This window comes from Aulonocara sp. 'chitande type north' Nkhata Bay, linkage group LG23, assembly GCF_057382095.1.
Source record: "Aulonocara sp. 'chitande type north' Nkhata Bay isolate Kocher_YH1m ecotype deep benthic linkage group LG23, A_spYH_male_GT1.1, whole genome shotgun sequence".
NCBI classification, from domain to species: Eukaryota; Metazoa; Chordata; class Actinopteri; order Cichliformes; family Cichlidae; genus Aulonocara; species Aulonocara sp. 'chitande type north' Nkhata Bay.
The window spans coordinates 26,389,397-26,416,674 of NC_141365.1; the positions used below are offsets into that span (position 1 = coordinate 26,389,397).

The window sequence follows — 27,278 nt, forward strand, 5'->3', positions numbered from 1 at the left end:
CATGTTCTCTCCAGGTAATCTGGATTATTTCCTCAGACATGCATAGAGTTAGGTTAACTGGTGTTTCTAAATGATAAAATTATAGACTGTGGTAGCCCTGTGATGGATTGGTGACCTTTCCAGAGTGTACACCACCTCTCGCCTTCTGACAACTGGGATAAGCTCCAGAAGAAAATGGATGGATGGATGCTGAGGTCTCAGTTTTCCAATCTTCATGTGCGTTTATCCTGTACTCTGAGCTCTTGGATTACCAGGGTGTAAACAGGTTTTCAAACTCTGATATGATGCCCTTTGCCATCCTGATCTGTGCTGGTCTAGTAATAAAAATATGCTTCATGAAACGTCTCAGGTGGAGATATTTACACATATTTTATGTTCAGACACAATTCGTGCCCCCTTTCTTCAAAAGATGTCATAAACTCATATTTTTATTTAAGGTCATTATAATAACACTGCCAAAACTTACAATTACCCAGAAAAAAAGAGGACAAAAAACACTCCGAGAGACTAAATTAGATGCACAACACATCCTCAAGACACCTGTCTTCAGGTGCGGAGGTTTTACCTGGACGTGCCTTTACTGACACCTGCTGGCTGCTCACAAAAGAAGCAGGTGAGTTTTGTCAGCTCTCGTGTCTGTCGGTGTATTTCTGCCGCTGATGAATGTGCGGCCTTCCGAGGGGGCATCGGGGTTGATTTAGCGCTCGCATCTGACATAAAACCCGCTTCGTGCGCATAAATAGGGCCGTGCGTAAAGACGGCAACACAACTGTTGCGCGTATGCAACAGTTGTCGGCTAATAATATCAGCCTGCTGCGCCTTTAAGAGGATGACTGAGGGGAAACTTAATATCTCTCCATATCGAGCCCAAGTGTGTCTGTCAATTACCAGTTAGAATCGAGAGCAGGACGATTTCTGAATCTGTTCCTCCTTGTTCACCAAACTCTGTTAAGTTTTTCTGTTTTGGTTTTACTAAACGCAAATAGGATTAAATTACGCATTGCACCTTTAAGAAGCTGTCAGCAGGATTAGAGTTACGCACAGCGAGCCAAGTGTCCCTCCGGAGGGGTTTTACGCACCGTCGGCATCCAGAAGAGGCACAACTTAAGCCGCACTCCTTCTTCGCTGGTCCTGACACCAAAGGGGAGTCCTCCACGCCACGCGCGACATGGCCGAGATAGGGAAAGGGGTCACCGCCGGGAAACTGGCCATCAACGTCCAGAAGAGGCTTACCAGAGCGCAGGAGAAGGTAAGAATGGTCAACTTTTCATTCAGCCGATCAGCATAGGAGGCTCGCATGGCAGCGGGACACAGTGTCCTGGCGTGAAACTGGATCCCATAACTTTGTACCTTCAAACGAGGGAGAGTTAACGGACTACAAAAAAGGTTTTCTCTAAGGAAAGTTTCAGTTTGGATCAGCCTGTCCCATTAAATCGACTGCAGCGTCGTAATATATTCACCAAACATCCAAACCGCATGTAACTGTATTTCATAAAATATTCAGAGATTTAAAACCTTTTTAATAGCATCTTAAATTCCACAGTATTAATAAATGAAAACCTTGAGTTAAAAGTAGGGCCTGGGATGGCCCTCCCCCTGAAGTATGATTTGAAATTTGATTGCTCCCCCTCAAACTTTTGTTGTCATGTCAGGGCAACTTAGCCACAAGTTACAGAAGGACAAATGGTCCAAATCCCCCTTTTTTGTTTTGGTGCATCATTTTAAATGCTCTTTTCCGGATTATAAAAGCAAAACAATAAGTTTCTAGGCTTGAATGTGGCACAGTAACATTATTTTACCACTCAATGGAACAAAATGTATTTCCAGGTGGAACCAGACTGCTCTTTGTTCCTTTGCTCCTCCAGGTTGAATCTTTACTTTTGCCCTGTTTCCTGAATTACTAAAAAAGCACTTTAAATAGTTTTTACAGTATATGAGGTAAAATCTCCAGTAGCATGAAAGATCTCTTAAAAGGCTTTTAACTCTTAATTAGGTGGAAACTATAAACTGTAGATAAAAGATGGATGCAACCACTTTGACATCACCCAATTGTTTGGAGCCTTTTGAACCCTGAAAGTTAGCATTTAAGCTGTTTCCATGGTGTTTTTAGGAGGCCAGAATTACCATATATGGATGAGAAGTTTGAATGCTGGTGTTATTATCAAACACTGGCAAGCTATGTAGAGTTTAAGGTGGTTTTAAGGGGTAAAAATGTCATATATCATGGAAGCCATCTGTGATTTGTAGTGCTCTAAGATCTTTAACTAATGTGAAAGTCCAGTGTAGCCAATGAATGGGTTTAAAAAGGGTCCAAGATCATATACAAGGGTGCTCTTTGTGGTTAACACCCATTACAATAAATGTCAATCGGCTAATCATTTACTTACTATATTTATCACTCAACTGTTTGCTATTAATGACAAACAGCAGAGTTATATTAAGAGTCTGTAACATATCAAATTGGATCCACTGTACTGTAGAATTTAAAAAGAGTTTAAAATAAACCCCAGAGGTGATTCTCGTGGTTAAAACCCATTTAAATTCCTCACAGTAGATTGAGGGGTTTTCCAAATATTAGCAAGTTAATCCCTTATTTATCAGTCATGGGTCGATTTATGGCACAGTTAGAATACAGTTCAGTGATAGTCTTAAAGACATTTGAAATTAAGGTAAAAATGAGGTGGTTGTGGTATTTAAATAACAATTATCAAACTGCAATATCTCAAAAGTACTTTCAATGGTTTAAACTATAGTTTAAATGGGCTTAAGGGGTAAACTGTCAATAGTTTGGAAGCCACCAGTTACTTAATTAAAGACAATATAGCATTTTGAGATAAAAACAATGTGGATCCAATAGACTGCTTCATATTTAAGTATTTTAGATAAAGGGGTTTAAGGCACAGAAGAAAGTTGAAGTATGAAGTATTTTAAATCAAAGAAATTATTTATACATGCCAGCTACCAGACTGTAATATATCAGAGTGCTTTAAATATACTTAAGGCACAATTGAAAGTGTTTTATGGGGTAAAATCTGAGCCATTGGGATAAATTCCTTATTTTGGGGGAACTAATAGATTGTTTTATATAAGCGTGTTTTCATTAGGTTTTAAACAAGTTAAAGGTCAATTTTACATTTAGAAATGCCCCTTTATGATTAAAATCCTTTAAAATTCCTTAAAATAGATTGAGGGGTTTGTCACATATAAACCCCTCAGCTCGGAATTTATGGAATGTGACATGTCCTAACATTTAATAATATTAAAATATTTTAAATAAAGAAAGTTGTAAAGTATTTCTAAAATATGTCAAATCTGTCTTTTAAGGAGGTTAACAGTATTTCATTGTGATAATTTTTTGTCACCGTGCTTGTAATTGGTTTTTGGGGAGCAATCTAGGTGCCACTTTAAAAGGCTTTAAAGTCTTTCATTAAAAACAGAAAGAAAAGAGGAGAGAAAATAGTTGTAAAAGTGACCAAATGAAACCTGATCAACAGTCTGTGTTCAGCTCTGAGTTATTATTGTCTGCACTAATCACTCTTCTTACTTAAGCCTGCTGAGGTCTTAACCTCTAATCACCTCAGGGCCACACCAGGAGTGCTGTCAGTCAGTCAGTCGTAGAGATTTCACATATACTGCAAATCTCAGCTGCTGAGTCTTCAAGATTGCCTCCCCAAAATGACACAAGCGTGCAGCCACGGTCACTTTTAAATCTAGCCACCACAAACCTTTTGAAGCCATTTTAGTTTTTGAGTCCTAAAAGTTAAAATTTCCTCAAAATATAAACACAACAAATTGTTCTTGAAAATCAGGACCAGAAATTGGGTGAAGAAGTTGTTCAGTGTTGGTAGTAGGGAACTGTGTTAGCTTAGCATAAAGAATAAGGACACAGGCCAACAACAATTTATTCAGTTGAGCAACACAGATCACACATTTTTATTGTCAGGTTTGACTTTGCTTAATCTTCTGCTGAGTGTTACGTGCCAGTGGTGAGAAAAATATAATGTATAGTCCTGGAAAAGCAACAGGAGTTCTCCAGAAAGACCGTAGCTTTCAGTTTTCTGCATTTTTGTTTGCATATTTGTGACACTTTAATGTTTCAGATCATCCAAAACATTTTAATATCAGACAAAGATAACCAGAGCAATTACAAAATGCAGTTTTTAAATGTTGACTTCATAAGGGAAAAATATTTTCCAAACCTACCTGCCCCAGTGTGCAAAAGTAATTGTCCCCAATACCTGATAACTTGTCGCACCACACTTGGTAGCAAGAACTGCAATAAATTGTTTTCATCAGGTAAAGATTTTAAAAGCTGTGGAAGTATAGAAAAAAAAAGCTTATAATGTTTCATAAGTAAATATTGCGCTAAGTGAAAGTGGGTAAATTGGCATACAAATAAAACTCATATCTGGAAAGAGCCTAATCTTCATTTGTTTATGTTCTGTCATGTTCTCCTGTTGCAGTGGTGGATGTTTATATTAATCATGCTCAAAGTTTCAGATAATGAGATCAGTCTATGCATAAGTAGCTCTGAAAACCAAAAGCTCAGATGACAGACTACCCTAATTTCTACATTTCACACAGTTATTTTCTGCTTATGGATCCGTGTGATGTAACAGAGAGCACATACCATGGTCATCTAAACCACAGAAGCCCCACCCACTTGCTGTTTGAACCTTCTGTTTGTGAGGAGTAACAAGTCAGAAGAAAACTTTCTTAAAGAGGGAGGAGCTCAAATGACTTGTTTCAGACAGAGGATGCACTGAGGGAGTATAGAATAAGATGAATAAGGATTATTTCAAACCGGGACTCATGCAAAGCCCAGGTAAAAAGGATAAAGAGCTGGAAATGATCAGAATAGGTCCTGATCTTTCTTCTTCTGCAGTGGTTTAATGACACGGACCTATAGCTCGCATGTTCTGTTCTGCTTTGGGATGCCACCCAAGATTAGCTGTCCTGACTCCTCGGGAAATAAAGGAGCAGCTGAAAATTTGGATGAAATATGACTATTTGAGGCTCAAGGAAATGTGTTTAGCTTTGCTAGAGTGTGCATAAAGTGCACCTGAAGATCATGGGATCCAAAACATAAACCAGTTTAACCTGAGGGGAACATAAATGTGTAATTAAATCTGTTGTTATTTTGTCTAGTAGACGCCAACATCAAGCAGCTGGAGTCAGTAGGAGTCCTCCACAGGGGAACACGAATAGAATAACAAAATAACTTCTTATGTTGGGAAAAAGTTTGTCTCATATAACAAGAAAGTTTAAAATGAAATTACATGTCATTATATTAAAAATGGAGCAAATATGTTTTTCGTACTTTTTCATAGCAACACTGGCTATATGGATGCATAATTTAAATGGTGCTGCCCTTCTGCTGTTTGAGCCACCAGAGCCTGATTGATCATTTCTCTTGAATGGACTTTAAATAGCAGCCGCTGCCACTGTCGCTCGCTGCTGAATGAAGTGGCATCCATGTCCTATGTTCCCCGTGTCTGAATGGGAGAGCTTATTTAGGTGGAGGGTACTCTTTAAAATGAGAGAGAGAGATAAAGTCCGGCATGTTCAAGAGAGCTTTCACCTATCAGGCTTCACTTGTGTTAAAGTCATCAATCGGGCAAAGAGTAATCAAGTTAAAATATCAGCACAGGGGTTTTTTATCCAGCTGCAGCAAACTTGATTTGATTGATAAAGTGGCTTTAATTTCTAAAGCTGTAGTCTGTGAATACACCTGATCAGCGACTGAAATTTTATTATATCCAGATCCAACATTCAGCTCAAACACCAATAAATGAAGCAAGCAGACAATGAATTATACCTCAAAGTCAAATTAATCAAATCAAGAGTATTTGTTAAATTGTTTAAAATGGTTTAATAACTATTTTTTATGATTTTATTTTCTAAAAAACTAAAATACCAGCACATATGAAAGTCCAATCAACTTTCTTAATAATATTTCTGGTACACCAGGTACCAGAAATATTACCAAAAAGTCTTTGGCTGATTTCAGTGTCCAAGAGGAAAACATAGTGGATTGCATTTTAAAACACAGGAAATACGTAGTTTGTTTTCTGGAAATTCATCTTGGCATTCATGCAGCAGAAGAAATCAGAAAGACCGCAGCTTTTTCTGTCCCTGAGCTTTCAGTCTTTGAGCTGTGGTGCGGTGAGTAAAGAGGAAGGTCAGAGTATCATCTTCCCGCTGAAGGCTGGCAGCCGAGGCGGAGGGGAGGTGGGGAGGAGGGAGGGGCTGGCTTCAGCTGTCTGTCTGCTGGCACGCTGCCCTCCACGCTCGCTTTACGTTGTTAAACTCCAGTGTCTGTCCTCCCATCCACAGCAGAGAGATCAGCCTGTTTTTAAATATGCAGACCAAAATCCTGCAGATTGAAACTTTACCTGAAGCAAAGGAAGAAGAGACGCTTGTAAAACTGAGGGATTCTTATACACTCAAAAAATATGAATGTCCAAATCGGTTACTTTGTACGTGTAAATTTTACATCTAATATTGTTACATATGTACAACTTAATGGAATTTGGTATATATTCAGTTTATAACAAGCATATTCTCTTTAATTATTCATTATTTAAAACAAATAAATAAAACCTTGATTTAATATATTTCAAATGCATTTTACTTAAATGTTTATGTTTAAAAAATGTTTTTTTTGATGTACTATAGAAATACATAAACCTCAAATGTATACACCGACAGAATACCACCTGTTGCATTAGCATTATGAGCATGCTAGATACGATTAAAGCTTACTACAGTTAATCAAGCCATTAACCATGTGAAAATGGTGCAGAGCTTTACAGAAATGACCCCTTAAGTTGTCCTTTCTGCTGCAGACAAAGCTATGGAAGATTTAAAGCTAAAAAAGCAAAACACAGGCACTTTTTGCCATTGATGAATCAAGATTTTGCACTTTTATCTCAAACTTTTGAGGGACTAACTGAAAATTCTAAGAAAATACTGCTTAAAAGCTCAAATTTAAAGACACACACACACACTCTACTGCTGCACTTTGGGTTCGACTCGGGTACCGGCCGGGTGCACAGTAATAATTTGATTCGGACCAGCTGGCCCAACAATCCGGAGACTTTCCTGGGTGCCGCCATGACTGTCATAGTGATATAATATCATCCAGTCAGCTGTGATGCATAGCATGCTGGGAAAATTCTCCACAGATGAATCTGTGAGCGTAGTGGCAGTGGAGGTGGTGCTCTTTAGAAAACAGCTGGAGACCTGTTGTGGCACTTGGAGTCAAAGAGGATGCAACCTGTGACACCAACCAGTGCCCTAATGTTTTGTCGACGCCCCCACCTGAGCTCCCTTCTCCTCACCGAATGAAAACTTTATCCCAAATTTCTTCCTAAACTGCTCTACATGGATAGTTATTCCCACCTTTAAGTAATTTTGTCAAACTGCCTGAACTACAAAGTTCAGCGCTACTTTAGTTTAAAAAACAGGCTAAATACTGATCATTGGTTCAGTTTTTTTCCATAGTGGTACCATAACCATACTAACTCTATTTAAGCTGAAGAAAAGATTTATTCATCACTTTTATTCATCACAGTTATTCTAGCATTTATTCAATTTAAAACATCAGCTACTCACTCTGTGATTTGAAAGTTTGTTGGTTTTCTGAACTGTCTGCTTGTACGTGGTTACTTTAAAGACCTGAGTCACCATTTTCTTGTGAATGCTTGAGGCTCAGGTTTCAAAAGCCTTATTGCAGGATCTGGGCTATGATTGAAAATGCTGTTTTCAGGTTTTGAGGCTCTGGACTTGAAAAAACAAAAGATTTGACTCTAAATTGCATTTGGAGTTGGGAAGCAGACTGACAACCAATTTAGTCAAAAGGAAAAGATACAGCAAAATACTGTGATTACACAATTGGCAATAAGGATGAGGAAAAGCATTTTAATTTCCATGAAACTGCTTAAAAATGCAATGTTAATAGAACTGTTACTTAATAATAACCTAATAATGTGGTTATTCATAATAATAATAACAAGAAGAACTAGAATAATTACTTCATGTGCACCTCCATCAAGTAGTCATGTCCAGAACTTTAGGATCTAAAATATAATTTTTCATTCTTTTCTACATTTGTGCTTCTTATCAGCAAATCAGCCCTTACCTTTTGGCCTTCATCATGGTCGTCTTCATCTTTGGCTTTTGGCCATGAAATTCTAATCAGTTCACCCTCCGGTCTAAATTTAAAATGTTTACATCGGACTGAAGAAAGACAAACATACTCTGATTTTTATTTTCATATTTTTAAAATATGAAATTTAGAGTTGTTATAAGAAATAATGGGGAAATAATACAAAAATTATTTTAAGAGTGTTTTCATATTTATTTATAGTTTCCTTCCTTCTATTGAATTTTAAGGAATAATGAAAATGGTATCAACAATAAATAAATCACAGTAATTAAAAGACGAAATTCAAAATATACTAAAAATTTAGAGACACTAAATGTTTTAAAATGTGTTTTTCTTTTGCTAAAATGTTACAAAAAACAAAAATAAAACCAGAATGTGAGATTTTTAAATGAAGTATTTAAATGTTAAAGTCATTTATCTAGATAAAAATGACTAAACAAAATTAGTTTATCTTACAAATTAATGCCTAATAATAAGTCCACTAATTTTAGCTCTCTAAAATTAGTAATTTGATTCCAAACTTACCAAACCTCAAAGTTGCCCTGCTTGGCTTGAACACTTGTCCTCCCTCCCACGACTCCCAGCATGCCTTGCTGCTATGGGTGGGGCTCATGGGAGGGTGAATCTATATTTAGCTGCCCCTGGACCTCCTCTTCGTCACTCTTAATACCCCTCAAACTCCCTCTGTGTGTGCTCCGGGTGTATTTTGGGGAGGTTGAAACTCGACACCAATATGCAGTGGACAGTAATGACACACATTTGTACATCTGTCTTTGCGAGGACGTTATGCTGCCGTGATTATGAGCCGAAACCTAAGACTGTGTCCTGAAACAGGTCTTTGGAGGTTTGTCCCACTATGAGGACTGACCAAAGTGTCCTGATGTAGTTGGAGATTTGCACAGGTCCTCGCAAAGATAGATAAACCAGCACAGTCACGAACCATTACAGAGCAAAACTCGGGTTTGATTCATGATTTTTTTCTCTACTGACCTGAATGGACCATGACTTTTACGCTTTTCTTCAGCGTGCATGTTTTAGATGAAGAACAAGTTTTTCCTGATGTGTGATGATTATATTCTTGGAGAGTTATAAACAGACTAGTGGGGAAGTCCCCTCTGAGTGTTGATGTTGGTTTGTGTATCCGTCAGAGGATTAGGGCGGCAGGTGGCAGAGGTGTAGGTGTTGTGGATGCTCGTCCATGTGCTTGCAGTCAGTCATCTGATCAGATTAGCTGCTGACCTTCAACTAACAACAGAAGAAAAAAACTGAAGCCAAAAGATGTCACTTATACTTATCATTACTAAGAAATTCAGTAAATAAATTGTTTAAATTACCTTTTGAACAAAATAAGAAATTATAAAATGAAAGCACTTGTAGAAACAAATTCAGAAAGTAAGAGAAACCTTTAAAAACTATCTAGAAAATATAACTGAACAATAGTAGAAACTGTTTAGAAAAGATCAAACAACCCAAAACATACAAAAATCCAGAAATTCAATTATTATTAATATTAAAATTAATTAAAAAAACATTTTAATTTTATTAAAATCATTAGAAAATAAAACTAAAAATATATTTATATGAAACATAAAACAATACATAACTAAAAAGTAGCAAACATCATATAGAAAGAAAATTGAAAAACATTGTCATTTCAAAAAACTGTCGGGTCACAGGACACAGAGGCTTTGACCTTTGACCTCACACCTGCTGACTCTGCCCTAATTTTAAAAGATGCCATAGATGAAGTGAATTCTCTTCTAAAGATGTCTCACACACAGCACTCAGATGTATTGTGATACAGCTGGTTCATGACTTATAGAAGGACTGGAACATGAATCTGTTCTCACTGTTTTGTTGCCATCAGTTTGCTTCCATCTGTGTTCAATTTCAGCTTTTTGTTTCTTTTGTCTGGGTTTTTTTTTTCACTGCTTTGCATTTACATTTAGTTGGGTTTTTTTTTTTCATTGGTTTGTGTCATTTGCAGTTTATTTTTAGTCCATTTATTTCTCTGTCTGTGCTCAGCTTGAATCTCTCTTGGGTTATTATGTGTCTCTTTCCTGTCATTTAGTTTCTGTTTGCTGTAGTTTTTGAATCTGTGTCTATTTTTTCATATTTTTAGTTGTTTTGTAAAGTTTTCTTCACTTTGCGCTTGTTTAGTATTTTGATGTGCATCTCTTTTTGTTGTTTTGCATCCTTTGTGAATTTTTCTGGACATTTTTCTTTTCTTTCTGGTTATTATCTTTCGCTTCATTTTTGCACCTCTTCTCTTGCTTTGGGTGTTTTTCGTATTCTGGCATGCTGTTTGGCTTTGGCAGCAAACATTTGGCAGGTTTTTCATGAGCACAAACACACATACTCAAGTCTACTGGTCAACCTCAAATGCATCTTCCTTACAAATGTGGCACCATCTAAACAGGCCATGAAGCAAAGTTACAACAAATAAATAATCGACCAAACAGTAATGTCCGTAATTCTTACATGTGGTCCCTTTGTGTCTCTGCTTCTGCTTTTGCACCTGTCTTTAAAATTTTCTCTGTCCTTTTTGGTCATTTTTCATTTTTATTCTGGCTACTAAACATTTTTTTCTTTACAGTTATTTAGTTTGTACTTTAGTTTTCTTGGTTATTTTCTGTTTGTTTTTTTTCAGTTTCAAATGTGGTCATGTTTTGTGTCCATGAAAAAAATTCATATCTTCTTTTTTGGGTTATTTTGCATTTCATCTAAACAGGAACTATTTGGCTTAACTTTTCTTCATGTTTGTTTGTGGGTGTTTTTGCCTCTTTCTATTTATGATAAATGTATAGTTTTGCATGTTTTTGTATCGTACTGTGATGCATTTGCATCTCTTCCAGGTTGTTTTGTGCTCATTTTATACGTGTTTATGTGTATTTTGGGGGTTTTTTGGTGTGTAACTTCCAGAGGGTGCATTAGGGAATCCTGTACTACCCAATTCTTACCTGGGTACATTGCCATGGTAACTAATGGTGTGCATACCTAATCTTCTTGGAGCGGGTTGTAATGAGCATGATATCACTGCGTACTGTGCAATCAAGTCCCAGGTGTAATATTACCTGGAGAATATTTTGGATCTCTTTACAATTAACTGTGAGGGTCTAAAGTTTTTTTCAATAGCATCTAATGTCTTTGTGTTTCCCTGATGAGCATCAGTAACAAAGGTAAAATCATCCATTTGTACTTGTGGACTTTCTGTCAAATTTGCACATTGAGCCTATATTTGAAAACTGTTGTATTCTTTACCATTAAACACCACAAAGGCTGCAACTGAATGAATTTATGGGTATATGGTATGTTGAACCTACTATTTAGTAAACTGCTTTCCAACTTGAAATTTAAAGAGATTCACTGGCACACAGGTCCCCTTAAGTCCTTGGGCTCCATGGATTTGCTGTGTAAACCTGTTTTAGTCCTTCAGGACTAAATATCCTAATTCTGAGTTCAAGCTGAAATTTAAAAACAAGTTTTAACTCAGATGTCCTCGCTGAAGCTGACACACACAGCTGGTGTTAACCACAGACGTCAACTGGCTATGACAGTGGCCTGAAAATAGACCGCTACATACCTCCACTTATAGATCTAAAATAGCCACAGAAATAAAATGTGTGACTAGATCAATCACCGTGTCCTCTTGTGTTCTCTGCAGGTCTTGCAGAAGCTTGGCAAAGCAGATGAGACCCGAGATGTTGTCTTTGAGGAGATGGTGGCCAACTTCAACAAGCAGATGGTTTGGAGACATTTTTAACTTCCGCACCTCTGATGCTGCTGATGCCCATAAACTGCACTTGTTAATGTCGTAACATATTTTATCATAGTGCTTTATTTTAGTTTATCCTCTAATTAGCATTTATAAATAAATCTGCTTAGTAGTATTTTAATTAGATTAATAATAGTTGTTGCAACTCTTGTAATTTTCCAGTTAATATTAGTGCTAGGCAGCATAGAAGAAACATAACATATTAAACTAAAGTTAAACCTAAGGTCATATGCTTTTTAGCATCCCTAGCACCTCAACAGTGACTTCCTGTGTGATTTACCCTTCACAATAAAGTAACATTAAAGGAACGCATTGTACTTTGTTTCAGTGGGGTTTTTTTTTTTTTTGCTTGAATTTTATAATTGCTTTTACTAATTGTAGTTTTCATTTTTATTTCCATTCAATTTTTGTTTTAAACGTTGTTGTTGTTGCTCACTGTGCTTCCTGTTTCAGGGAGAAGGCACCAAACTGCAGAAGGACCTGAAAGCATACCTGGCAGCAGTGAAAAGTAAGTTGGCAAAAAGGCTACAAGCTGTGCTTTAACATGTATCATAGCGAAGCAGCTAGTTTGTTTGATGCTGAATTCTCCAGTCGGTTCATATCACTTTTTAAGTCAATTGTAACCAAAACATGCTGCACACAGACACATTTATTATGGTTTCTTGAAGCTTTCATATAGTCTGTCTTTACAAACATTTGTGAAAGAATGGGTCGTTCTAAAGAGCTCACTGAATTTGAGCCTGGCTGCAACAGCATGTCACCATTACAACAACTCAGTTTGTAGATACTCCACAATCAACTGTGAGTGCGGTTACTGCAAACCGGAAGTGTGTAGGAACAACAGAACTCAGCCACAAGGAGACGGTATTTAATTGACTAGTGGACTAGTTGTGCATGTTTCTACTACAAAGAGATGTTAAGTGACCAAAAAATATGGATCAAAGTGATAATAAAGACACAAAAAACAGACTCAACACGAGAACACTGCAAAACAACAAGAGACAAGCAATACTATGAGAAACGAAACAAAATGTAAAATTACAATCAAGAGCGTAAATTATTTTTCTCTGGTCATCTTGTGTGTAATTATGTGTGTTTTTTCTGTTTGTGTTTCAGCCATGCATGACGCGTCGCGGAGGTTGCAGGACTGTCTGGCGGACATGTACGAACCGGACTGGTTTGGCAAAGAGGAGATAGACGCGCTGGCTGAGGTGAGACAGGAAATAAAAACATCTCACCCGAACTGCTCTCTTCTCTGTAACAGCATCCGTTCATTAGCTAAATGATATAGCTGTTTGATTATAACAAAAATATCATAAAAACTTCAGTCTATGGAGGGCCATAACCACCAAAATAACACAAATAAACAATAAAGTTGCTATTCCACCAAATATGAAAAAGAAATATAAAACACTTGTGTTCCTGTTTATCTATTTATTTACTTATTTATGTGTTCAATAATTTTTAAAAGGTGGCTGTGGTCCTCCATACATTACTGTATTTCTCTTGTGTGACTCTTTCTTCGATTTCTTTTTCTTCTTTTTCTTCCCGCTAACATACTTAATTTCTTTTTCTTAACTGCATGGCTCTCTCCTTCCACCCTGAAGGAGTTGATAGAGAAGGAGATGGACATTAACCTGGAGGTAAAATATAGAAAACTTTGAGTGTGTCCCACAGATCTCATCAGGACAGATTGTTTTAAGAATCAAAACAGAGAGAAAATGTCTTTACTTCTACCAAAAAGCTCAGACTGGTGAGCATTCTTGAATTTTTAAACATATGACCGATGGAAAGTAAAAGCTTAAAACTAATTCTGGTGATCATTGTGGGACACGCTGGTGAAGTAGGGGCTTTTAGTTTGGTTTTAGTGTAGACTCTTTAACAGACTTTACTGTAGCGACATATCCAGAAACAACCTAGAAGGCAGTTCACAGGTTGTTAACCTCTGGAAATCAGATCAATTTTACACTTGTTTACAGGTTAAAAAATGGTCTTTTCATGCAATAAATAGACACAGGGGACACCAAATTAAGTGCCAACCTTTGGAGCGGCAGTACTTCCGATAGCCACTAGAGACTGGCTCCAAAGTGAGTCAGTCCCCAGAGCATGTTAAAATGTGCACCTTCACAGCAGAAATGAGCATGTTTGCAGCCCTCTACCAATGGCATTTTGGTCTTTGTCTTAATATTAATTTAAAAAAGGCCACAGTTACAGTTACTATTATACCACTATAAAAGAAAATAAGTAGGTCCCCCTGAATCATCTACAAATTAAAATGTCAGAAAAAATAGAAGAATAAGTGCCGTGGAGGATGTATGAGTGAGTAAAAAAAAAAGAAAAAGAAAGGTAGATGTTTATGTAATTGTGTTATGTGTTTCAGGATACAGACACAATGTGGTTGGATTACCACCAGAGCATCACGGACAAATCTCTGCAGGACATGGACATGTACCTCTCTCAGTTTCCTGACATCAAGGTGAGCATGTTTCTGAAAATTAACCACAGGACAAAAACAACTGCTCATGTTGGCTTTTCTAAATAAAAGGTGTTTGTCATACTGTGTTTGAATAAAACGCAGTGTTTGAAAGATGTAATCAAACACCCACTAAACTTGCAAGTGGATAATAAAAATCTGTTGAGTGTGTAGACGCACTGGGATTTAATTTGAAAATCCGCTTTTCTTGAAACTTTAAAAAACTGATAATTTGCTCCTATATTAAAGACATCTCTTACACATGTAAACACTACTTGATGTTGCATGGTGTGCAGTGTGTCCTTAAAAAAATTGAGGAAACTGGACAAGTCGAGGACAAAAGAACAAGTCTCAGATCTAAAAACTGTCTCTGTCCTGTCCGTAAGTTCACTGTTCACTGAAGCCTCATCAGAAATGGTCTCAGTGGAAGGCTGGCTGTCAAGAAGCCATTTTTAATGAAGGCAAACAGGGAGAAAAGGCTGAGGTATGAAAATTACACAAGAGCTGGACTGGACTGAAAATCAGTGGAAACCGATCTGATGGAGTGATTAATCCAAAGCATTGTCAGTATGTTTGGAGAAGATCAGCAGAGAGGTACAACAGTGCGTGTCTACAGCCATCTGTAAAACACGGTGGAGGCTCTGTCATGGTTTGAGCTGCATTTCAGTCCGTGGTGTTGGAGATCTTGTTAAAATTGATGAATTAAGAACTCAGAAATGTACCATCAGATTTTAATCCACCATGCAAAACCATCTGAAAGCATTTGATTGGCAACAGCTTCATTTTCAGCATGATAGTGATATAGTAGTAGTAAAATCATATCTGGAAATAAAAACACACAGTGGAGCACTATCAGTCATGGATTGGCCTCGACAGAGCACGGACCTCAACATTATTGAAGCAGTGTGGGATCATGCTGACAGAGAGCAGAACAAATGTTGACATAGAATTGTACAAACTCTGTTTTTGCCCTATATGCTGTATTTACATGTATGTTTGCATGTTTCAATAAACATGTCTCTATTTCCTCACAAAATATAAATAAAATAAGGGCTGAGTTGATACTTTTGCACAGTATTGTATGACATTACACCCTTTAAACATATTTAAAGCTGTGTTCTCCTGCAGGCTCGTATAGCAAAGCGCGACAGGAAGTTGGTGGACTTTGACAGCGCCCGCCATCACTTCACCTCCTTGCAGAAAGGCAAAAAGAAGGATGAGGCCAAGATCGCCAAGGTAACCGTCACTGAGAGTGTGTGCACGTTTGTGTGTGTTTGAGCATGTTTAATGGAACAGTTCAGAGTCTTTGGCTGAAGGTGGACTGACTTTTTTATGTTATATGTAATGGCATCATCAATGTGTGAAGGCAAAAAAGAAATCTTGTATTTCAGCTGGTAAAACAAAACATAAAATTTCATTTGACCTAATCATATTTTACTGATGTGCTAATCAGCAAAAGTTCCTCATCATACTGCAGGAGCACAGCCTTCACAGAGGGTTGAAAAAACACTGGTCTTTACACCACCTCGAGTCAAAGGATCAAAATGACTGTTTAACTAAATAGCGTTTGTTAAACTCGTGGAACCTCTCGCTAACTAAATCCTAATTAACATGTTTGCATTTGTCTTGAATTCTGGTTTGCTTTCTTCTCCTCCCTCCCTCTCTCTCTCTCTTGCATGGTGTGTGTGGTTAGCCAGCAGCCCTGTTGGAGATGGCGGCTCCCAGCTGGGCTCAGGGTTTGATATCAGCTCACCAGGTGGCTCAGACTAACCTCTCCTACAACCAGGTGAAACTCTGGTTCATCACTGACAACCCCCTCCTCACCTTGAAAACTGTAACCCAGGTCCTTTGACATGATCAGCATTGTGAAGCGTGGAGTTATTTCACAGCAACTTGTGACAGACAAGTCGTCAGCCAGTGAGTCAGCTGGGATTCTCCCAGCATCAGATCGATGCTGCCAGATCTGTCGGATACTGCCGGAGTACAAGAAAAGCAGAGGCCTCTGAGAAAAGTAAACAAAGTCGCAGAACTTGTTACTGTTGCTGCATTTCTCGTCCTCTTAGCACAGTATTGTAGATGGCGTAAAAGATTGAGACCTCAGGTCCTATCCACATAGGTCTTTTGAGAAATGCCACTTCTTTAAATGTTTTACCCTGCATCATCATTGTGTAAAACAAGGATTTTCTCAAAAGTTATGTGTTTATCTTCTTTTTATACATCAGTCTGTGTGTTGTGTTATTGTTTTTATGCTTCTGATTGGCCAACATTTATATACAGCTTGATTTAGATGGGCACACAGTGCATTGGTGTGCTCTTGTCAGTTCAAATAGCAATTCTTTAGCCAACAGGCATATCCTGGGTGTCTCTTCTTTCTGACTCTAATAGTGACCATAATTTACAATTAATTTGGTGTTTTATGCAGTATGACCTGAGACTAGCGACTGAGACCTCAGACTCACCAGGAAAGTGACTTAGTGAGGTCATAAAGGCCCCGTCCCCCCCGTCCCCCTCCGTTCTAGAACAAAAACAGGTTTAAGACTCTTCCGTGGTGGTTTCACTTTTCAGACCTGGAAGCTACATTGATCTGTGGTTACTCATTAAAATGACTCTGCTGATCATGTCTGCAGGCCTTCATTTTAATTTGATTCCCAGTCAGCAGTGTTTGCATTCTGCTTGTGTCATCTACACCCTCGCAGTAGCTCCTGTATGAAACCCTGTACTTGCCTGCATGCTTGTGTGCTTATGGAAAACTCTATTTATTTAGAGATGTGTTAAAGACATTGAAATTTGCCATTATTAACTGTGTGTGTGTGTGTGTGTGTGTGTGTGTGTGTGTGTGTGTGTGTGTGTGTAGGCGGAGGAGGATTTGGGCCGAGCTCAGAAAATTTTTGAGGAGCTGAATGTGGAGTTACAGGACGAGCTTCCGGCACTCTGGGACAGGTCAAAAACTGTCGATCTTCTTCATCTAAATCTTTTTTGATACCTTAGATCAAATTTTTAAAAATGTGCGTGTGTGCGTGTTTGTAGGCGTGTTGGCGTCTATGTTAACACATTCCAGAGCCTGGCAGGTCATCAGGAGAAGTTCCACAAAGAAATGAGCAAAGTGAGTCAAACTAACTGATCAAATTGAAGTGAACGCTGATCAGTTTGTAATCTACACGCCCTCTGTGCGTCTCCACAGCTCAGTGAAAACCTGAATGACATCATGACCAAACTGGAGGAGCAGAGGCAAATCAAGTAAGCTTATAATATAAAGTTATAATAATAATTAAAAAAAAAATCAACAACATGCAAAGGAAAGGAGAGTAATGTCCATCACGATGCCCCCTGCTGCAGAAAAGGTGCTACTGCAGCGTCAAAGACAGAAGACTGTGCAAAGAGGTAAAATCTGTTGCTCTTTAAGGCGTCACCTGGTGGGAAACAAGCTGATGAGCATGAGTGTTTTTCATGCAACCACCTGCTTCATGTCTGAAGATTGAAGTGATGCATGTGCTTGATTTTGGCTACAGACTGTATATAAAAGATGGGCACAACATCCTCCTGCTTTTCTGGTTGATTATCATTGTCACTGACTCAGAGGTGCTAAAATATAGAATAATAACATATAGTATCTATATAGTACAAAAGCATTCATCTAAGCTGTGCAGGAGTTATCAGGTGCTTCCACCAGCCTAGATTGGAACCTGTATGTGGGCATCCCTCCATCTCTACATTGCAAGTAGGGCTGGGCCATATTATACCGTTCACGGTAATACCGGTATAATGTTAGGCAACGATAGGAAAATGAAATATCGCGATAGAATATGAGTAAAACGCGCATGCGCAGTGCCTTTGTTTTCATACGCACACGGCCGATTGTTGAGTGAAACAAATGAACCAGAATTGGTTTGTAAAAATGGTGCAACTTCAGTGATGTGGAACTGGTTTGGTGTTTGTCCGTCAGATACATGACAAAGCACATTTTTTTGCAGAACATGCAAGCGGCCGTCGTTATTGTTGTATTTGTCGGACTAAGATGCTCTTAAATCTGGGAGTAATCTGGGTCCTAAACTCCGTATGCTTCAGGTCAAACAACACTGCAGCATCACTGAGAGTTAAAAACTGTCTAAATTCTTTCATCTTTAATAAAACGATCAGCATTGCTGCTTTACCAGGTGTAACTATGAAGTTTAACTTCCAGGCATCCATGAAAACAAAATGTATTACATTAAACGGGGTTAGAATTTAGCAGGAAGCTAGCGGAAGTTAGCTCGCTAGTTTCGCTAGTTACCTAAGCATGATATAGCATGTTCTGACTGAGAGATTTCTGAAAAAATTCAAAAGTACAACTCTGCTATCACTTCCAACATAAATGAAGACAGGAAACTAAACAGCAGTGACGTTTGTAGGGTTACTGAAGTTGGGCTAGCTGGTATATAATGATGTGCTACGTGATCGCTAGCGACACAGCTATGTTAGCATAACATAAACAGTGAAGCTGGAGGACGAACACTAACACTTTTCCACTTATAAAAGTTAACGTTAAGGTTCCTGATAGTTAGAGACAAATTCAGTCACATGGCAGGATGCTGTAAACGGGGCGATCGTGGCTCAGGGGGTTGGGAAGCGTATCCATAACCGGAAGGTCGCCGGTTCGATCCCCGGGCTCTCTCTCCTGGTCGTTGTGTCCTTGGTGTACTGGTGTTGGCCAGAGGGGCCGATGGCGCGATATGGCAGCCTCGCCTCTGTCAGTCTGCCCCAGGGCAGCTGTGGCTACAACCGTAGCTTGCCTCCACCAGTGTGTGAATGCGAGAGTGAATGAATAGTGCCTTGAAAAGCGCTATATAAATCCAATCCATTATTATTATTATTATTATTATTATTAAACGGACCAAACTTCAGTCAGGAGAACAACTGAGATAATCCATCCACAATACAAGGTTAGTCATTAATATACTGCAACAACATGGGAATAGAGCAGCTGCCAGAGAATTCAACATTAATGAATCACTGGTACAGAAGTGGAGGAAGCAAGAAGAATGAGTTGAATAAAGTTTGATTTATCTGACTGCTTTGTTTCGCTTAATGTGCCTTATAATCCCGTGCACCTTATGGTCCGAAAAATACGTACTGCACACTGCAGTTTAATGTTGCAAAGCACCTCTTTTTAACTTCAGTGGATATTATACATGGTTATGCTCAGGATATGTCAGCCCATTTCTACTGGAAATGCCTTTTGGTTAAACTTTCAGCAAGGAATTTGCATTTGCACTGTTACATTTTTATAAAGCTTTAATGTACATAAAAACCAGCTTCTTGTTTAAGTGAAAATAAATGGTAGGTTGTCTTTTTGCGCTAGTAATGTTGTGGAATTGTATTTTGTCTCGCATCAATTATATCGTTATCGCAAATTTTCAAATATATATCGTGATAAATATTTTTGGCCATATCGCCCTGCTCTAATTGCAAGTACACATTAGAAATTCAGCCAAACTGTTAGTAATAATGAACAAGCTGTGACCTTTTAAATCACATTAAATACTTCCTATTTGTGTTGTTTGATACCCGATAACCAAAGTCTGTGATGTCATGTGCACGCTTTTGAAATCGTGATACAGAGGTTCGTTTAAAGTTCATTGCTGCCTTCTTGTGGACATACCTCAGAACTGCATGTATGGTTTAAATGGTTTTAATGTTTTATTATTTGTGCAGAGTAATTTCCTGTTCAGGTCCTCCCTTGTTTTTCCTCTCCCCTTCATTTTTCTCTCTCTTTCTCTGTCTCTTTCTGTCTTCTCTCAGTGAGGGAGCCAACCACAATGAGTCGGCCAGCTCAGCACCAAAGGTAAAATGAAAAAATAAACAACTAAATAATCCCCAAACACCCTAAACTGAATGTTAAAAGGTTTCATAAAATCTTAAAATGTCAAAAAATAAGATGAATCCTTTTTTTTTTTTTTTTTAAATGTAACAAATCATTAGAGGAAGTTTTGCTGTAAACGTCTCTTTAAAATCAACTTAAAATGTGATTAAAATGATAATTGTCTCTATGAATGTTTGAATGTGTTTGCACTTTAATTAGATTGTCAGTTGTTAGTTAGTATTTCATTTTTATGATGATTAACAAACAAATTTGTGAAAAAATGAATTCCCTAACCTCTAAAGCAACATCATATTGCGCGCGCACACACACACACACACACACACACACACACATTACTTCTGTTTACTACCATGCCTGTGTCTCCCTCACTGCTTTTGCATGTGTGCGGTGCTGTGTGATTTCGATTTAACGCCTCCTGGATGTACAGAGGTCTGCTCCGCCTCCTGGCCCACCTCCCAGTCGGCCTCCACCAAGAATGACGCCATCTCCGAACCAGCAACAGCAAAATGTCAGCCCATTTGAGGATGAGCCCTCAGTGCACGACACTAACACAGACTCCACGACCACGACGCTGCAGGTCAGGCTGACTGCAAATGTCTATGTTCTGGGTACTTATAAAAAGATCCTGTATGACTTTGACAGAAATACCTTGTTAGACTAGGTCCGGGAAGATAGGAAGATAAAGTCACTACTGAGTAAAACACACTGATATGTGTTTCCATTATTAACAGGAAACTCGAGTTTTACAGTATCTGAGTGAGGAAAAAAAGGCCTGGGGTAAAGCCCTGAGGAACGCTGTAATCCCAAACCTGATTCAAAATCACTGTTAATTTAGTCTTAATGTTAGTGTTATCTTTGGTAATAAAGTGTATCCCTGCAGAAAGACAAATGCAGACTGAAAATGACAATGTCAAAATGGCACCTTATTTACTAATCTAATAAAAAAAACAACACAGAGCGCTGCACAAAGAAGGAAGGAAAAGTTTAAATCTACAAACACAGAGAATCAGTAGAAGAAAACAAAGCATATACAACAATGGCCTGATAAAGACTGACATAAAAACACCAGAATCTAACCTTCAAAATAAAACAGGAAGTAAAGTGAAATAGGGAATAAGGTTTAACTTTAGAGTGACCCTGACAGACGGGCACATCGGAGGTACATGAAAAAGGAAAAAAGTTCAGTCTTTGTAATTCATCAGTATTCATAATTTTAAAGTTTGAAATTACAAATGCATTCATTATAAAGTACCCCTCATGGCCCACCTGCAGTAACTTTAAGATCCTCTAGGGTGCAGCAGCAGCATAGACTTGAGGAGTCGCTGGTTTAAAAGAACATCAGCATCACTTAAATTATCAGACGCTAGCAAATGTAAACAGTCTCCACTTTTACACCTTCCTAACATGGATTTGGTGTGTGTATATATGTGTGTGTGTGTGTGTGTGTGTGTGTGTGTGTGTGTGTGTGTGTGTGTGTGTGTGTAGCAGTGTGAGCCCTGGTCAGGGGTGAACCTGCTGGACTGGGATGTGGATGTATTTCAGGCCGTTACCTGTCCAGCTCCCCAGGTGGGTGTGCTTTGCCCAGGTAAAGGGATTGTGTTTAAGTTAAACCCAAGCTCAACCTGAGGCCGTTTGCCTCCACTTTCCACCCCAACACTATCTAAGGCAAAAGACTCAAAAAGTTTATGTAAAAACAAATACATTAATTAATGGTGCAAAAAGAAAAATGTAGGGTACCGTTCAGAAGTGCAGCTGTTGTAATTCCCACTTACAGCTAAATCTGAAAAGCTTAGAAGTAAAAAATATAAATAAATAAAATTCTGACTGCATGTAACTGCAGTCTCTTGGTGTGTGTTTGGGCTTTATTTGGAAAGATCTAACCTCTTCACTGCATGTCTAAGTTCTTCCAGCTTCGCTTTGCATGCAGATCGACTGACTGGTGATGTTCATTGATTTTTGACAATAGACGGATATCCTGGAAATGTCTTTGCTGTTCTGTAAACATTTTCATGCATTCAGCTGGTTCTCCTTTGCTGTCTTTGTTTTGGATTTAGTATTTATTAGCTCTTTCCCATCAAACAAAAACAGGCTGAGAAGGCTTTGAGATGACTTTGATTAAAAGTGGTTAAAAAGCGACGATTGAAAAAAACCTCGAATGGCAATACCAGATTTAGCCCAAAAACAGTGATTGGTGCTTATATGGTTCTCTCAAGGTTCATAATGCAAGCAAATAATTGATTAGTGCATCAACAGTTTACGCAATGTGTTTGGTTTTTGAAGTTTGGCTTAGTTTATTCTTTTAAAAAGGGGCTAAATCACATGAATTGTGCACTTGAATGAATCGTTATGAAAAAGATTCTTTGTACTCTTCTGTCTCACTGCTTGTCTCAATTCTTACTGCTCCATGCAAGGAGGCATCATGGGACTCCTGGGTAAGCATGGGTTCTTTATGTTTTAATTAAGGGCTCTCTTAGAAAACCACAACTACACCTTTTTTCTTACATTTTTCTGTATTTGTGGACTTTGAAATAAGCTCTTCAATTCTTCCTTTCATGCTTTAAAACCTCCTTCCTTTTTAATACCCTGCACAACCCTGGGTCGTGACTCTTGTTACACTCTTTAAACCCAAATGCTCCTCTGCCACCCTCATCCATCCACCTACCCAACCTTTATGCTTACAAACCTGTCACAATGCTCCACAACGCTTGACCTTTATAGCAAGAACAGACTGCCACAGAGGTTGAACAGCAGTATGACGATGACCAGTATCAAGAAGAAGCCCAAGGTGGATGGGATTACAGCCAAAGCAACACCCAAAGTTATAGTCAGCCTGGCTGGGATGAGGCAGAGACGGCGGTGGGTGAGGAGGGCTGGATTGACGACACAGACTATGAGGCTCAGCCATACACCGAGCCCAACTGGGACAACGACGGTGCCAATGTGGAACAGGGGGGCTGGGGTGATGATCAATACACACAGGTAGAGTTTGATGGATTGGGGCAGGTGGGACCTCAGCTAGATGCTGAAAAGTCAAGAATCCCTCAAATCTGGGGAAAGCACCCTAAAAAGCCATCAACCTGATCTTCTTTTCTTCCACTTTGATCTACTTTTTACTCTATCATACTTCTAACCTCTCTATCATTAACCAAATGGAGCATTTCAAAGACTTCCTGAATTATATATCTTGATTTTTCTGTGTATTGTTGGTCCAGAGTGCGGTGACCAATGGTTCAGATGGCGAACTCCCTCCAGGGTTCCTCTACAAGGTAAGTGAACCAAATTTTTATGCTTAATTACAGGAAGGTAACATCCTGCACCTTCTAAAAAGATTCAGTTTTACAGACTTCATATGCAAATCAGATGTAAATGAGAAACGTTTGTTTTGTTTTCTCCAGGTGAAAGCGGTACACGACTATGCTGCTACTGATGGTGATGAGCTGGAACTGAAGATGGGAGACGTTGTGTTGGTTTTGGCCTTTGACAACCCAGATGAACAGGTCAGTTTAAGTGGACTCATTCTGCTTATTTTAGCTTCTTGTTTTTATTCTTGCACTACACTAGAGTAGCTTTGCATGATCCACAGTTCAAAATAACTTCTTTTTTTTTAATCCTATACCGGAACCCATCAGTTTGCTCTCTGTCTGAAACAAGCTGATTTAGATCCTCCTCCATGTGTCATCTTTCTTTTGTTAGCAGCCCCTCGTAAACAAAAGGTTTGAACAGCAGATGGTGTGCCTGAGATGACTATATAGCACACATGGGCAAAATACAGCTTGTCCTGCTATTGAGCTCCTCATCTTGTGAAATTGACTCCAACGCCACCATGTTGAACTGCAGCTCATAGCATCAATAAGCTCAGCTTAGCGACACATTATCAAACATTTTCTGGAAAAAAACATTCAAGTTTGATTTAAAGTGACTAGCCACGTCTACTCAAACTTGAGGATTTAAAAGCATCTCACCACATCTTTTACTCTAGAACACTTTAGTGGTTCATGGTCGACTTGATGACTGTAAGGTGTCCAGGTCCTGTGGGCGGCAACAGTTGCTTCTCTGTGATCATTGCTGATGTCTTTCTCTCTTTGGCATTGTGTTAACACACTCCTGAATGCTCATGAGTAAAGCAGCAAACTACCCAAACTTCTGCGTTCATAGAGATGTTCATACTTATTGGTTGAATTTTAGATGTACTTTTTTTTCTTAGATAAATGACTTGTAAAATTGTTATTATTTATGTAGTTTACTAATAATAATAACAATTTTACAAGTCATTTATCTAAGAAAATTTTTTTTTAAATTATTATTTATGTAGTTTACCTGGCAGCACGGTGGCACGGTGGTTAGCACTGTTGCCGCACAGCAAGAAGGTCCTGAGTTCAATTCCACCATCAGGCCGGGGTCTTTCTGTGTGGAGTTTGCATGTTCTCCCCGTGTCTGCGTGGGTTCCCTCCGGGTACTCCGGCTTCCTCCCACCGTCCAAAGACATGCAGCTTGAGGGGATAGGTTAATTGGATAATCCAAATTGTCACTAGGTGTGAATGTGCAAATGAATGTGAGTGCGAATGGTTGTTTGTCCCTGTGTGTTAGCCTTGCGACAGACTGGCGACCTGTCCAGGGTGTACCCCGCCTCTCGCCCTATGACAGCTGGGATAGGCTCCAGCGCTCCCCGCGACCCTGAAAAGGATAAGCGGAAGTGAATGGATGGATATGTAGTTTACCTGAGGCTGTAATTACCAAATGTTAAATCTTTGATTGTACTGTGTGTGTCTGTAGGATGATGGCTGGCTCATGGGCTTGAAGGAGTCTCACTGGTTTCAGAAGAAAGATATTTCAGCCAAAGGCGTTTTCCCCGAAAACTTCACCCAGAGGGTTTGAGGTTTACGCCACATGCAAAGTCTGCTATTCATACAATTTCCTCAGATATCTTATCTGAGACAGAAGAAGTCATGTTGTCTTTACGTATCTACCTACACACCAAAATGTATTAGCAAAACATAATTGGGTGCAAAAGTGTGTATTTAAAAAATTAATATATGTTAAAAGATGATGAAGAATTAGGCTTTATCCTTTATTGTGACAGTTTGGTAAACGATGTGCTAACATCTCAATCGAAATGTTGTCCTGAAATTTCTTTTTGTTTTGATTTTTAACTTATTGATTTCTTCTACTTTCGGTGAATCCAAACGAAACACAAAGTGGTGTGTTACTCATATTTAAGTAAGTTAACATAAGTCATGGATGTACTGTACGGATGTCAAAATGTTTTCTTGTTTTTGGAAAAGTATGTTTTTAAAACATACTCCCTTGCATGAAGTGTTTCTTTGTATTTTCATTTTGTTTGTAATACAGCAAACACTGTGACACCAGGCGGGGACCCTCCTCTGTGAAAACAAGGCTGTGATTATTCTAAAGTTACAGGAGTCCTCAAAGAGCCCTGGAGAACACCACAAGGTTTATTTGCAGGGTTTCTGTCTTGCCTTGTCAAAATCTGTTTCAGTTTCTTGAGCTTGTAGGATTTTCAAAGGGAACAGTAGCTTTTAATTTATATTACTGGCCATTTTGAGGACACGAGATGACGTGAAGCTTACATTTTCTAATTCCCACATGGTTTTGTTTTGGGGGTTTTTTTCTCTCTTCAATGATGAATGAAATGGTGAACCTTGCTATCAAACTCGGCTGTTTTTGTTTTTTTCCCTTAATGACACTTTTTTTTTTTCATATAAATTTGATTCTGAATGTCTGTGCTATCCGGACTTCACTTTGTTGCTGCTTAAGCACGTTTTCTTTCATCTTTTTTGAAGTATAAATTTGTGTCCATGGAGTTCACAGAAAACTGAAAGGTTTAAAGTTTGAAAACTCTGAGCCTTTCAGAAATCTGTGCAAAAGATATTTTTACACTGTGGAATAAATAAGGAACATTTAATAATGCAGCATTTGAAGGACGGAATCAGCGTCATTAAAGGCCAATTAAACAATGTGTGTCCTGTTGTGTGTTGCTTATTAGCCCTTTATTTAAAACCGCTCTGATGCCGCTCACTGGTTTGGAGCTTTGTGTTTTGTGTGTTGTTGTGGAAATTTTAAATAAACCGCAAAACCCCCAGTGTCATCATATTAACCTTTTGAAACCAGAGACACAGGCTGCTAACAAAAATAATAATTATTTATAAATAATAATTATTTTTACTTTGATATCTTATGCACAATTTTCCAATAATACAGTTTTATGTGTACTTAAGTGTTTTGAAAAAGTTTTAGTCCTTCTTTTCCTAAAGCAATGATTTGAAATGTTCCTCCACCACTTTTCTCACTCGCAAATTATTTTTAGTAAGTAGTGTATAATTATGGAAGTAATTATATTTACACTTCTTCAGCCAGGAAGGAGTGCAGAAAGGTGTAGACGTCTATGGAAAGTGCAGACAAGCATCTCAAATGATATGTTTTGATCAGACACATTTGCCTGGAAACAATATTTTTGTGTTTCTTTGCAAATACTATTCTGACCTCTTAAACTGAAGAAAATCACACCCCTAATAATGCAAACTTTAAGCTGTAATTAAAACAGGTGAGCTATAAAAACAAAATTTCAAGCCTACAGATCTTTTCCCCTCCCCCACCTGAGTATGTCTGACCACCTCTCTCTGCTCGTCGTCCCGGCATACACACCACTCAGGAAAAGGACAAAGCCCATCATCAGAACCATTAGCACCTTTTCTGAGGAAGCTCTCGCTCAGTTGCAGGAGTGTTTTGCCCTCGCAGAGTGGAGTGTCTTCGAGCATGATGACCTAGAGCAGGGGTCCCCAACTCCAGGCCTCAAGTCCTGCAGTTTTTAGATGTGTCTGTGATCCAACACAGCTGATTCAAATGGCTAAATGACCTCCTCAACATGTCTTGCAGTTCTCCAGAGGACTGGTAATGAACTAATCATTTGATTCAGGTGTGTTGATCCAGGGTGAGATCTAAAAACTGCAGGACACCGGCCCTCGAGGCCTGGAGTTGGGGA

General features: G+C 38.6%; 1 protein-coding gene across 8 annotated transcripts; it reads left to right on the top strand.

Moving 5' to 3' along the window:
• Positions 1 to 634: 634 nt before the first annotated feature.
• Positions 635 to 27,278, top strand: bin1b (bridging integrator 1b). Of its 8 annotated transcripts, XM_086282583.1 has the most exons (19): positions 637 to 1,249; positions 11,835 to 11,915; positions 12,399 to 12,453; positions 13,062 to 13,156; positions 13,553 to 13,588; positions 14,326 to 14,421; positions 15,547 to 15,654; positions 16,112 to 16,204; positions 17,273 to 17,358; positions 17,446 to 17,521; positions 17,600 to 17,655; positions 17,755 to 17,799; positions 20,197 to 20,239; positions 20,706 to 20,855; positions 22,690 to 22,710; positions 22,997 to 23,257; positions 23,491 to 23,544; positions 23,674 to 23,775; positions 25,052 to 27,276. In XM_086282583.1, exons 1-19 carry the CDS (start codon positions 1,169 to 1,171, stop codon positions 25,151 to 25,153), a joined length of 1,641 nt encoding a protein of 546 aa, XP_086138709.1. In that variant the 5' UTR covers positions 637 to 1,168; the 3' UTR covers positions 25,154 to 27,276. The 8 variants fall into 8 exon arrangements, with proteins under 8 accessions (XP_086138715.1, XP_086138711.1, XP_086138714.1 ...); XM_086282585.1 differs by lacking the exon at positions 13,553 to 13,588 and having other exon boundaries at positions 636 to 1,249; positions 25,052 to 27,277; XM_086282587.1 differs by lacking the exon at positions 16,112 to 16,204.

Coding starts and splice junctions, on each gene's coding strand:
- bin1b (XM_086282583.1), top strand. CDS start 1,169: ATGGCCGAGATAGGGAAAGGGGTCACCGCCGGGAAACTGGCCATCAAC. Junction 16,205..17,272: donor CTAACCTCTCCTACAACCAG/GTGAAACTCTGG, acceptor GTGTGTGTGTAG/GCGGAGGAGGATTTGGGCCG. Junction 17,800..20,196: donor ACAGAAGACTGTGCAAAGAG/GTAAAATCTGTT, acceptor GTCTTCTCTCAG/TGAGGGAGCCAACCACAATG.